A 13,476-nucleotide genomic window follows, 5' to 3' on the forward strand; every position below is an offset into this window, starting at 1 on the left:
CTGTTTAAATAGACACAATGGAACTTTTGGAATTCTCCTCCAACACAGAGGAGGATCCATCAAATTCTCACTTCTAGATTGTAATTTCATCTGTCACCTCCCTCTTATTCTTATACTGGGTGAATACTGCTCGGCACGGGGGGGGGGGGTTACCATTTACATACACCCATGACCACTTATGCCCCATGTATTACTATTATACTGTAGGTAAATGAAAACTAACAGACACCTTAACCCTTTGAGTGCCAAAAATAGGTGTAAAAATTGCCAAGATTTTTTTTTTTTTTATTCCTAATAACCTGCAATGGTTACTTATATATGGGAAATATAAGCTTTATTAAAATTAACATATTTTATTTGAATTTATATAACAAATGTGAGTGATGCTGGTATTTTTAGTGGACATTGTGTGCATCTCACACAGATGTTGGCACTCAAAGGGTTAAATATACATGAAGCCCCCAGCAGCAGCAGCGGTGGTGTATTCGCCATCAGCCAAGCACATACTGTTCGATGATGTATTCTATATACCAGCAGTATTTTGCTTGAAGTCAACTAGACAAAGTTAATGTAACATTTGGTATAAAGATGTGGTAGCCGGGGTCTTTATTTACTGTTTACATATTACAAATATCCAGCTGGTTAGGGTCATTTAGTGGAATAAACACTTATAATTATTGGTATCCGGATCGATTGATATATTGACTTTAAGTCGACAGTCATAAGGTCGACCACTATTGGTCAACAGTCAAAAGATTGAAAGGGTCATGACAAAGGACATGAAAAAGGTCAACATGCATTTTTGAACAACATTTTGGGCCGACAGGTGGTTTTTCATGCCCTATCATCCACTACAGTGTGTGTGTGTGTAATATAAAAGTGTGCTGAGTGCAGTGAGGAACCGAGCCTGAAGCATGGCAAGCACAGCGAGCCATGTGAGGTGATGCGGTACACTTAGACAGTGTCCATGTTGACCTATGTCGTCATAGACACCAAAACAAACCATGTTGACCTTTAAATTGTTGACCTTTACACCCTGTCGACCTTTGGACCCAGTTGACCATTAGTAGTCGGCCATATGACTGTAGACCTAGACATTGTAGATCTAATCCACCATAACCACTTATAACTGGAATCGGCTGTCTGTACTACATGAGCACTTGGAGACTCGGACAAGTCTGTTGCTGTGCTTTGGTTGACATTATAGGCCTATTTTAGATGCGATCGCAGAGTGGCTGATGTTTTCATGCACAGCAATTATACTGCAATGTCAGTGGCACCGAGCAATTAGTCACAAAGTGAGTGACAGGAAGGCAGCGTTTGGGGGGTGGTCAGATAAAAGCAGGCAAGTCACGGCTGTTCAGACAGCATTTTCTGGGCATGCATACATAGCAGTTGCGATCTCACTTACTACTGGAGGGCCCTCCGCATCCCATGAGAACAGCTCAGCTTAAAGGTCTACAGAGGAGATTCTGCAACATGACCAAACTCGCAACAATGGTACCAATGTCTCAGCAACTGTACACTTTGGACAGAAATTGAGCACAAGCAGTGGGAATTACTATGCTTAGGTAAGCTCCTGTACATGGAAAAGAAAAAATGTAGGTGGTGGAGCGCTATCTATTAAAATAAATATTAGATAGATAAGTGACACTTATCTAATATTAATTTTAATAGATAGCGCTCCACCACCTACATTTTTTCTTTTCCAGCAACAGCTATATAGGGGCTTTACCACCCCCAGGTGTGAGCAGCTTGGCAATACCTACCCATCTCTCAAAGCGCCCCATATATTCTCTGCCATCTAGGTGGTAGAGTTTATAACTTTTTCAAGCTCCTGCCCAGATTAGCAAATAATCGCAATTGCGAATGGCAAAAGATAGCAACAGCTGCATCAAGAACAACCGCAAGTGAATTAGACTCTATGGGGGTGAGTCAGGTTGGTTTGCCAAAGCAAACTCCTTCTTTAATTGACAAAATCATGTGCACTGCAGGTGGGGCAGATATAACATGTGCAGAGAGTTACATTTGGGTGGTGTGTGTTCGAACTGAAATCATAACTGCAGTTTAAAACTAAAGCAGTGAGTATTTATTCTTCACAGAAACAAAATAACTCACCCAAATGTAACTCTTTCTCTGCACAGGTTGCATCTGCCCCACCTGCAGTGCACATGGTTTTGTCTTCTAAAGAAGGAGTTTGCTTTTGCAAACCAACTTGAATCACCCCTTGTACAGCAAATATCAGACAGTTATAATATCAACATCTGTAACCATGGCAACAAACTAAAAGACGCCGAAATTCACATCAGTCTTTGAATTGGGAGCAATCCACATACTAACCTTCAAGTCCTATTATAAATTGTCAAACTGAACTTAGGGGCCGATTCAGTCGTGCTTGCAGCCTGAGTGACAGGCAGGGGCACTCCTGCAGTCGCTGGGGTCCGCCCAGCGTTTCATGGGAGAGACTGCGCAGAGTGGGCATATGATGTCACATGACGTCAGCACCCGCCCCCAATCGGGTGGAAAGCGTCCAGATGAAAAGTTGTCATGGCTTACTTTTCATAACGAACAAAGGAAAAATTTGATGGTGAGGAACCAACCGATTTTTTAAAAGTGCGGGGGCATGCGAGCGTATGTGTAAGCGAGTGGATTCAGGCGGCGTGCGTTCGGCAGGCCATATTTACCTGCTCGCTATGTGAGCAGGTATGAATTGGGCCCTTAATTTATTTTTTTGTTTTTAAGTGTTATTTTTGAGTTACACCATCACATCGTGTCTGCAGAAGGAATAAAACCTACGGTATTCTTACCATTGCCCTGTTTAAGGGAAGCCAGCCATAGCTGTCTCGGTACCTTCAGCATGGGATTCTGAGTGTGCATTTGACCCGTCCCTTTCAAAGACCTCCACACGGGGGCTTTTCTATTATACATCTTTGTGCTTGAGAGATATGGAGAATCTATACAAAACCAGAGACAAAGGGGAGATCACAACAATTACATTAATAATAGTGTGTACTGTATTAGTTACAAGACTGCATTTTACTAATTATATTTCCAAGTGCTCCTTGCCTTTCTGTGTCATGGAAGTCCTTTACTGGTTCAAAAGAGTAGCCCATCCACATGTCCTTACCCTTCATTATGTTATGCATAAGTATTCATTAGTCACAATTGCCTATCCTCCCGCATCTTGAGGGAGATGCTCGTTTTATCGAGTAATCTCCTGCTACCAATCGTTGTAAATCAAAAACCCCAGATTTTTCACTACAGCAGCTGAACGGCCAGCAATGAGTTTCTTTGCAAGGACAGTGATTTGCTGTAATCAAGGTAGGAGAGATCGTAACACATGGTCACACAGTGGGCCTGATGTTATAGCAGTACATGCCAAAAAGTAATGGGGAGGGGTTGGTGATGGCCTCCATTTCTCAAAACAGAGGTGTGTTGCTTCTGTTATGGGGGTGGGATTGTGAAGCGACAAAGCTCTCCATCAGAAGATGAAGATTTCCTGGCCTCTTGGTAGGACCTGCAGCGGCCAGCATGTACGACCGCCATCGGTCACCCAGCCAGCCCACGGTGTTGCAGATGATCCAGGATTCGTGATGATTTGGAGGATGCTATACAGGTATGGAAGACCGCACATTCAATAAATATAGATATGGTCTGTGTGTTGCAGGCAGTCCAGTGTAACATCAAACACTCCAAAAAACATTAATATATGTTAAGGGATGAATTCACACAAGGTCAAATTGCATAGGCGTCACATTAATCATATTTATTTCCTTCTACTCAGCACAATATACGTCACAGTGAATATTTGCTAACAAAATATCCGGTATTGCAAGAAGCATGTTAGATTCAATACATGTAAATATGGGGCAGATGTATTAAGCTTGGCAAAGAGATAAACTGGAGTTAACGTGGAAGGAGATAAAGCACCAGCCAATCAGCTGTGTTTGAAATATGACAGTTGGGAGTTGATTGGCTGGTGCGTTATCTCCTTCCACTTTATCTCCAGTTTATCTCTTCACCAGGCTTAATACATCTGCCCCAGTGTGTGGCTAGATATTGTCAGAGCAGGACACCCCTCCAAAATGGTTCAAGTTGCTTTTTGTGCAGCAAAATCTTTTATAATCTCCCGGGAATCTAGTTTAAAAAAGTAGGCAAGTATGTTTCAAGTTTAAGTCCTAGTAATTTGATTTACAGTTTATGATTAAATAAACTTTCAATTTATTGAAATAAAAAAAAATGTAATCTACAGCTAACAATTCTTATTTCATAATAGTCCCAAAAAGGGATTTTTTCCTGATAGTTTGGTCACAGGGGGGAAGAACTGGAATCCATGGAATGAAAGGCTAGCTCAGATCGACTCTGCAGCTGTTGTGAAACTACACGTACCAGCATGCCCTGCGATAGTTTTAGCATTACCTAAAAGTAATACTGTGGTAGGGCATGCTGGGATTTGTAGTTTCTCAACAGCTAGAGAACCATGGGTTGACCAGACCCGTACCAGCTATTAATCCCGTTCATCAATTCAAATAAGAAGAGTTAAGCTTGTGCTTCGATGTTACATTAAACCATATTGGCTCTATAAGTGGTTAATTCTGTTACTACATTTCTGTAAAAGTAACGGATAGAGGACACTTACTCTGTGACCTAGGAGGATTGCCGATTTTTTTCTTTTTCAGCTTCTGCAAAAGTAAAAGTTGAAAGAAAACATTTTGTATATTCGGCTTATTCTGTCCCATTTGCTCCCCTGCACATTCGCACAGTAGAGTGATGTTTCGCAACTGCGCAAAGGCAGAAGCTGGGTGTGGGCGGGCACGGCGCAGTACTTATTCGCCATCCCGTTCGCACCTAGCAGTGCGGCGTACCCATGTAGATGCGCCAGTGATGCGGGGGGTGGTTGCATGCCTGCCCGCTTCTTGTACAGGGAGTCGCATATCAAAGACACCAGAGAGGTGTCTTTGATCCGGTGACCATCGAATGATTTTGTCCCCACATGCAAGGCTGCGAATGGATGCTAAACATCCATTTGCATGCGAATAAGGATATTCGGCATGCGAGCGACGTTTAGAGGAATCGAAGAGCTGCGAAATTTGCAGCTTTGCGAGTCAACTAGAATAACCTCCTTGATGTCAGATCAAATCATTTTTTTTCTTTCTGCCCATTAAGAAAACCAATCAGTGAAACACATTTTTTTTTCTATATAATAAGCAGGACTCCAACTGCTGGAGATGTAATATTGTACATACTGTAGTAGGGCCTGGGCAACACCGTTGGTGTTGGTGAGCAAAAAGCAAGCAACTGGGTAAAACCATGCTGCAGTGCAGGTGGGGCAGATGTAATGGTACTTGTGTAATATCTGGGCGCCCGATTTTTTCATCGGGTCGATCGCATCGCATGCGATGCAATGGACCCGATTTTTACATTGGATACAATGTTAAATGGTCCCTGAGAATGCCCCCCTATTGTTAACGCCACGCCGTGATCAACGCCAACCCGAAGCGTTGAATTTATATAGTGTGGCGAGCGCAGCGAGCCCCGCGAGGGGACGCGACATACAAGCCCGAAGCGTGGCGAGCCCCGCGAGGGGACGCGGAATACATATTAAGTAATCCGCGTCCGCTCGCCATGCTTCGGGCTCGTTTGTCGAGTCCCCTCGCGGGGCTCGCCACACTATATAAAATCAACTCCATGCGAACGTGGATAGTGGGGGTATGAAAAGGTCGGAGGAGGCGTACCGCTGCGCTCGCCACGCTTCGGGTTGGCGTTGATCGCGGCGTTAACAATGGGGGGGCATTTCACATAATTAACCATCAGGGTGCTTATACAAGTAAAAATGGGGTCTGGGGGGCATTTAACATTGTATCCAATGTAAAAATCGGGTCGATCGCATCGCATGCAATTTGGTCGCATGCGATGGACTCGATTTTTCCGACCCGATAAAAAACAAAAAACAAAAAAACACTGGTCCATCGCATCTGATTGCATCAAAAAATCAGGCGCCCAGATATTACACAAGTACCGATGTAACATGTGCAGAGATTTAGATTTGGGTGGGGTATATTTTTGCTGTGCAGGGTAAATACCGGTTGCTTTTGCATGTAGCCCACAAATGTTAGACAGCTTTATTTTTACACTGCAATTTAGACTTGAGCATGAGAACACCCCTCCTAAATCTGTCCCACCTGCAGTGCAGCATGGTTTTGCCCAGTTGGGTGCTTTTTTTAAAACATGAATCAGACCCATAAACTGGAAGAAATGTGTTGTATTTTTGTCTTCATTGTCTCTTCTAGAATTAAATGCATCATTAATGAGAATGTTTCGTGCCAAGGTGGCTATAATTATAGCGGGCCGATGAATTGGTAAAAAAATAAATAAAAAAAATTGATCTAGTGTGTGGGCACCTTACGACTTTTGCCCTTGCCCTATGATGCTAATGCAGAAGCACATGGACGTCCTATAGAGAATTGCAAATCCACTCAAGCACATACAAAGATGCACTATGGGAAACCATTGGCCAGATGTTGTGAAACTACAAATCCCAGCATGCCTTGCCACAGTTTTGCTATAAGGGAGTGTTAAAACGGTGGCAAGGCATGCTGGGATTTGTAGTTTCACAACATCTGGAGGGCCGCAGTTTGAGGACCCATGGGCTACACTATCGGGCCCTATGACAGGAGTAGAACTTTCAACTGACCAAGGCCGCTGATGTCCAGCCACTGAAATTGCATGGATCTGCATGAAATTTTGATCTGGGTATCTGAGCAGGAACCATCACAGCGCACAGTGAAGCCATCGACCACTAGTTTTTCTATGTATCAACAACTTTGCAAAATGACCTGTCCACAGCGAAACGCAATAGCTCATCTCCACCCACCACTCTGATTTAATCTGTAATAAACATCATCTCCTCCTGACAATATGACCATATGTATATACCTTATCGGTGTCTGACTCATATGTAGCAGCAGAAAGTCCATCATCGGCCAGCTGTGACAGCTCGTGATACTGGAAAAGAAGCAGAATATAAAGTATATGATAATCAATACTATTGCATTAGGGATAGATAGACAGACAGACACACAACGCAGTGACTTTTTAAACCGGACACCTGTCTGCGGTTTAAACTGTGGGATTTAAAATTGTTTTGCTTTTAATATTGTTATTCATTTAAATCCCATATCCAGAACCACACAGGGGATACATACAGATGACCGGTGGTCAGGATACTGACGCCCGCATCCTGAAGGAGGGAATCCTGAAAGGGTCAGGTAAGTATACTTAACTTACCTCTGCCCTTCTTAACCCCCCTCCCCTCCACAGCCTGACCCTAGCCCTCACCACCATTGCCTAACCCCTGTACCCCGCCGACTAAACCTAAGCGCTATATATATCCGCACTAGTGCCTAAACCTCCTCTCTTTTCTGGTTACTTACCGATCGGAACCCTGGCTGGAACCCTATTCCAGCGTCGGCATCCTGATCTTTTCGAAGATCCGGTGTTTAGACAACAGCTGGGATGCTGGCTGTCAGTATACTGAATGTCGGCATCCTGACCCCGTCCTCTGCCAGCATATATACCCCAAAGATAGGTGGTTACTATTGAGGTTTTTTTTGTACAGATTTAGCCATATTATTTACATTTATATACAATGTACGTTCTCATTTCATTACTGCCGGTGCTTTGTTTTTTTTTTTTGCTAGCTGTGCCCCATAGCGAAGGGCACAGCTAGTGTGTAACTCGCCAAAGTCGTCCAGTGCTGGGGTGTGCGTATGCGCAAAAATACACATATGCAAACTCCGACCATCAGCGCAGGTGCCGAATTTGGATCGCTGCAAGAGATCCTGAATCGGCCCCTAGATTAGGGCTTATGACTGACGTTACGTGTTGGCTGACTGAATGGGGATGCTGCAAGTTTGGTTCCGGTTGATAGGTAGACTGTGTCGACAGTCATTAGGTCATCCACTATTGGTTGACACATCAAAAAGGTCAACATGCACTACTGTAGGTCACCATTGACAAAGGGAAAAAAAACCCGGATGTCAACCTTTTCCCAGGTCAACCATTTCTATGTTGACATATTGCTTGTGTTGACCTTTTAGTCAGTCTTAGTGCATGTCAATCTTTTCACTGTTGTCCAATAGTGGTTGCCTTTCTGACTATCTAATAATCTACACCCCTGCAAGATATTGGACATCTTTAGATAAGTTCCATTTGAGCAAGTGCTAAATATTGCGATGAATACAGCCGTGTTGAAAAAAAACCTTCCAGCTATTTATAAAGCAGATTACAGGGACAAACATGCGCTGGTTACTTACCACATCGTCCAGTTCTTCAGCTTCAATCCCATTCTCACTGGCTAGCCAAGACATTGCTTACTGTGGCTCCTGGGAGTATAATTCCTCCTCCACAAACTGCAGGCCTGGAATTATACAGAAAAATAATTCCGTCACAGGGGTATCTGTATTTTATGCATATTTTACAGTAAGTAAGAAATAGGGATTTTGAACCCTTAATGAATGCTGCCAACAAGAGTTTGAGTGATCTGTATAGATGTACAGCAGAACAAAATGCTGTCCCAGGGCCAGATGTACTAAGCTTCAAAAGTGACAAAATGGAGAGTTATGAACAGCCAATCAATCAGCTCCTACCTGACATTTTTAAAACACAGTCTGTGACATGGAAGTTGGGAGCTGATTGGCTGGTTGTTTATCCCTTTTGAAGCTTAGTGCATCTGGCCCTCAGATAGATAGATAGATCAGCCCATCATATGCCAGGTCACATCAGTCTCCGCCCCATTCTGCCCTTTACTCCCTTTCTTCTGATCCCTCTCCCTAACTGTTCTGTTCCCATCTCCTGCAGTCATTCTGACACACACACACACACACACACACACACACACACACACACACACACACTATGGGGATTATTCTAGTTCAATCAGTCCTCCGAGGACTGATGTTTCGTTTGTGCACATGTGCATTTCTGCGTGCATGCGCCAGGAGCGTACAGCGAACAGAGTTTGCTGGGTGCATGCACTCAAGACTGCAGGCGTGGGGCGGTGGACCGGAGGATTCGCCCATGGGGAATGCCCAGCGTTTCATGGGCATTCCCATGCAAAACGCCCAGTGACGCGGGTGTGTGTGTGTGTGTGTGGGGGGGGGTAGCTGACATCACTGGCCCTGTTCCTGTTGAGGGTGCATGCATATCTAAGGGACCTGAGAGTCATCGAATGATGTGGGTGTCACCCAATAGGCTGCAAATGGATGTTTTGACATGAGATCGACATGGACACAGTCGGAAGTCAACCGCAGCCCCTCGCATAGCTCGCCATGCTTCGAGCACACTATGTTATTCTCCCACCACACCCTAGTGGATGGTAGGGCATTAAATACCGCCTGTCGGCACATGTCAGCTCAAAAAATAGTGAAAAAACCCATGACGACCTCGCGACCTAACCCATGTCGACCTAACACCATTTCAACCTAGACACCTGTCGACCTTCATCCATGTCGACCTAGAACCCTGTCGACCTTGTTGCCTGTCGACCCAATGGTGTCGACCTAAGTCGGGTCAACAATATGACCGTATCCCGCCTCCGCTGCAGGATAAATCATTCGATGGTCGCCGACCATCAAATGATTTCTCCTGCCTTCACAAATAGAAGTCAGCGGAAAGGGCTTTCTAGTGACGCGCACCTGGACGAAGATGGGACGGGCAGCTGATGTCCTGTGATGTCAGCAGCCCGCCCCTGGCAGGCATCGGCCCACTCGCGTACCCATGAGAACGCCCAGTGTTTTCATGGAGACGCCCATAAATCGCTGGGCGTTCCTATGGACGAGCGCCATTCCAGCCGCCCTCCGCCCGTGGCCCACCCTGATGCTTGCATACGGCTCAGCGACTATGCAAGCCATTCGCAAAGGGGGGCTTCACATGTGCATAATAGACCATGCGCAGTCCCCAAAACAACGGGATGGGTCCAAACTCGCACAATTAAATCAACCAGAATCACCCCCTATTTTCGGGAGGTAACTGCATCGCTGTGAACACTAAACCCGGCACTAAGGTTTACCGCATACTTGCTCTGAGCTTGCTGTGGGTAGTAATACGATATCCCAGGGTTGCCTACCTGACCCTCTCCTTCAGGGAGAAATACTCTGTTCCTGGCCTTCCCTGGTAATGTATGATTGCCATCACCTGTGGTGACACCTTTCTTATCAATTACCTAGCTCCCCACAGGTGATGGCAATCATACATTACCAGGGAAGTCCAGGAACAGAGCATTTTCTCCCTGAAGGAGAGGGTCAGGTAGGCAACCCTGCAATAGCCCCAGGCACATAACCCTGGAGCCAAAATCCCATGATAAATCAGACCAGTAATTGAATCTGCACCTTATTCCCCTTTGACACTGCCAGCACTATCCCAGTTAAAATAACCCGGGTCCAGCACCTGGCATTTCAACTCAGGTAGTGAACAGGGTTGAAGACGTGGTACCCATTCACAAAAATGAACAGCCGGCACTTGGAGATGATCTCATCTCTGAGTGCCAACTCGGCACAAGTCTATGGGTTGGGCTGTCAGTTTGAAAGGGGACACAAGTGAGTAAAATTCCAGGTGACACCCTGCATTGTGATGTGAAAGGAGCATTAGATTCAAAGAATGTGCTCTGAAAATGCACAGAAACTGCTCTGTAAATAGGTGTACATTCAACTCTGCATTGTAAGCTTAATGCCTCATGTAAAACACATCTAGAAATAAGGCCCGGGTCGCAGAGACTCTGATTACGTGTTTACACTACACAGTGACGCAGGTTGAACCAGTGTTCAACCCTAGTCGCTACCTGGGTAGAAATGCCGGGTCTCACGACCGGTGTTATTTCTACAGGGAGCGTTTCCACCTGCCTAAGATCCCGGGGTTGCGCGCTCCCATGCAAAAACCCGGGTTATTTAGGCTAGTGGAAAAGGGATATAATCCGCATGCTCCACAGAAGACACTTTGTAGAGCCGGGACTTTATACTTGTCCTAGAAGGGATATGGGTCAAAAATGCTAGGTATGCTGGACCTCTTGTTTTGGTAAGTTTGGGTGAGGGTGTAATACATTACGAGATTTAGGATTTGGTGAAAGTTTGAACTTCTTTGATTTTGAACTTCTGTATTAGTGTTCATTCTAGCACCAGCTATCTTTGAAAACCCATGCAGTTCCTCTTCCCTTTCTGTGGTGTCGCTGTCCGCAGTATTTATTATTATTTATTATATAGCACACACATATTTCGCAGCGCTTTACAGAGAATATTTGAACATTCACATCAGTCCCTGCCCTAGTGGAGCTTCTATATTCCCTACCATATGTACACGCACACAGACATTTTAGGGTTAATTTGTTGGGAGCCAATTAACCTACCAGTATATTTTTTGATTGTGAGAGGAAACCAGAGCACCTGTAGGAAACCCTTTGTCCATCATAAGGTGCGTACACACGGGGGAGATATATTGTTCAGTGTCTCCTTTTCATCAGCGACCAGAGATGGCTTTTCCTGGGCAGAGTGTACAATTTTAATGTCGCATCGCATGCCATTATAATGGCATGCGATGCAACGCGATTTCAATGTTAAATGCCCAGCCAGACCCGATTTTTAGTTGTATCCCCACCCTGATGGGTAATAAGTATGTTAAATGCCCCCCCCATTGTTAACGCCACCCCACTATCAAAGCCAACCCGAAGCGTGGCGGTATGCGTCCTCCAACCTTTTCATACCCCCACTATCCACGTCGGCGTGGAGTTGATTTTATATAGTGTGGCGAGCGCAGCAAGCCACCGAGCCCGAAGCGTGGCGAGCCCCGCTAGGGGACGCGCATAACTTCACAAGTATTACGCGTCCGCTCGCCACGCTTCAGGCTCGGTGGCTCGCTGCGCTCACCACACTATATAAAATCAACTCCACGCTGACGTGGATAGTGGGGGTATGAAAAGGTCTGAGGACGCGTACCGCCGCCGCTCGCCACGCTTCGGGTTGGCGTTGATAGTGTGGTGGCATTAACAATGGGGGGGGGGGCATTTAACATGGTCATTACCCATCAGGGTGAGTGTACAATCTAAAATCAGGTCTGGGGGTCATTTAACATAGGAATTAGGCATCTGGGTGCATGTGCGACTTAAAATCGGTCGCATCGCATGCGATGCAACGCGATTTTTGGTTGTACAATGACCTGTGATGGAAATCGGGGGCGCCGTGAGAATACACAAGTACCCAATCTGTTTCTCACATGTTGTACTGTAGGTTATTGCAACATTCACTTTTTCTCAAACTTGAAGTAAAATCGTCTGCAAGCTACCAATGCTCTGATCTCAGAGTCTATGGGCTTAAATCAGACTCGCATACAATGCTGATTGTTCCGAATTTGCACAATGGCAGCCCCTACTTACATTTGGCAGAGGTCTTGACACCTGCGCTATGGATCTGGCAGGTGCACATGCGCAAACCCCCGGCTTCTATGGACTGCACTGACTGCAGCCAGACTGGTCTGCATGATAAGGCAGGGAGTGGATTCTTAAAGGAAGTCAGCTCTACTTATCGCAGCTCGGACTGGCAGTCCCTGAGGGAGAAAACACCTCCCAATAGGACTGCCGTAGTGTCTCTGACGGACAAGTAGGACTTCCAATAGGCAGTCACAGAGTACTCTGTGCAGTCCCATCTGCATCTGAATTCACTGACACTGAGGGGGTGGCGGTTTTTACCTGGAGGGCTGCAGTCCTGCAACCTATAGGTTAGGTCTGACACTAACCTTTGTTGTGCCATTTTTAGGCTACTGAGCGTGTGCGAAAATCCCCATAAACTGGTATGGCGCATGCATTACGCAGTGTGTAACACAGCATGTTCCGAAACCCAGGGAAGGGCTTTGTAGTGGCATTTGCATAAAACTGCAGCCAGGTGACCACCAAATTGCACTGCCGCAACCACATCTACTCCAACATCATAATCAGGGCCCATACAGCAGTGCATTTATATGTAGCACATGCAATGACAATATAGTACTTTGGGAATATTTGCGTTATATTACTTTACATTTCTCATGTGCTTTAGCTTTCTGCACCCAGTCACTATACAGCCCCTGCTCCCCTGCCAGCAGGTGACAACAGCCCCTCTCACCTGCACCCCTGCATCCAGCAGCACACCGGGGTCTAAGGATCACCCGAGGATCCCTGTGTCACAGCGAGTCCTTAGCAACCGCAACCAAGGAGGTGCAAGCAAGCACTTCCACCGCAACCCGGAGCTATATTCTGGAACCAGAAAGGCGCGGGAATCCTCGGCGGCCATATTTGATGTGGGAAAAGCAACTTAGCAGCCCATAAATTGAGCAATACTGTCAGTTCTCAATTACAAAATGTTAATACATTTCGGCACAGGTGACTCACCACCAACTGAGGGTTGCGCTTCCAGATGAAACGTTGGTCGTTGTTTCATGATTATATTATTTCCT

The 13,476-nt window shown here is 45.6% G+C and overlaps 1 protein-coding gene across 2 annotated transcripts in view; it reads right to left on the minus strand.

The window, feature by feature from the left end:
* The window catches only part of IQCE (IQ motif containing E), a 75,503-nt gene extending 62,203 nt beyond the window's left edge, over nucleotides 1–13,300 (minus strand). For both annotated transcript variants that reach the window (XM_083152962.1, XM_083152961.1), the window contains exons 1-5: nucleotides 13,146–13,300; nucleotides 8,316–8,419; nucleotides 6,937–7,005; nucleotides 4,640–4,682; nucleotides 2,808–2,954 (exon numbers count right to left, since the gene is read on the minus strand). In XM_083152962.1, coding sequence (XP_083009088.1) covers nucleotides 2,808–2,954; nucleotides 4,640–4,682; nucleotides 6,937–7,005; nucleotides 8,316–8,369 — 313 coding nt within the window. In that variant the 5' untranslated portion in view covers nucleotides 8,370–8,419; nucleotides 13,146–13,300. The remainder of the gene's footprint in view (nucleotides 1–2,807; nucleotides 2,955–4,639; nucleotides 4,683–6,936; nucleotides 7,006–8,315; nucleotides 8,420–13,145) is intronic.
* Between the last annotated feature and the right edge of the window lie 176 nt (nucleotides 13,301–13,476).

The sequence above is a fragment of the Crinia signifera genome, chromosome 7 (assembly GCF_055691185.1).
Source record: "Crinia signifera chromosome 7, ASM5569118v1, whole genome shotgun sequence".
NCBI lineage: Eukaryota > Metazoa > Chordata > Amphibia > Anura > Myobatrachidae > Crinia > Crinia signifera.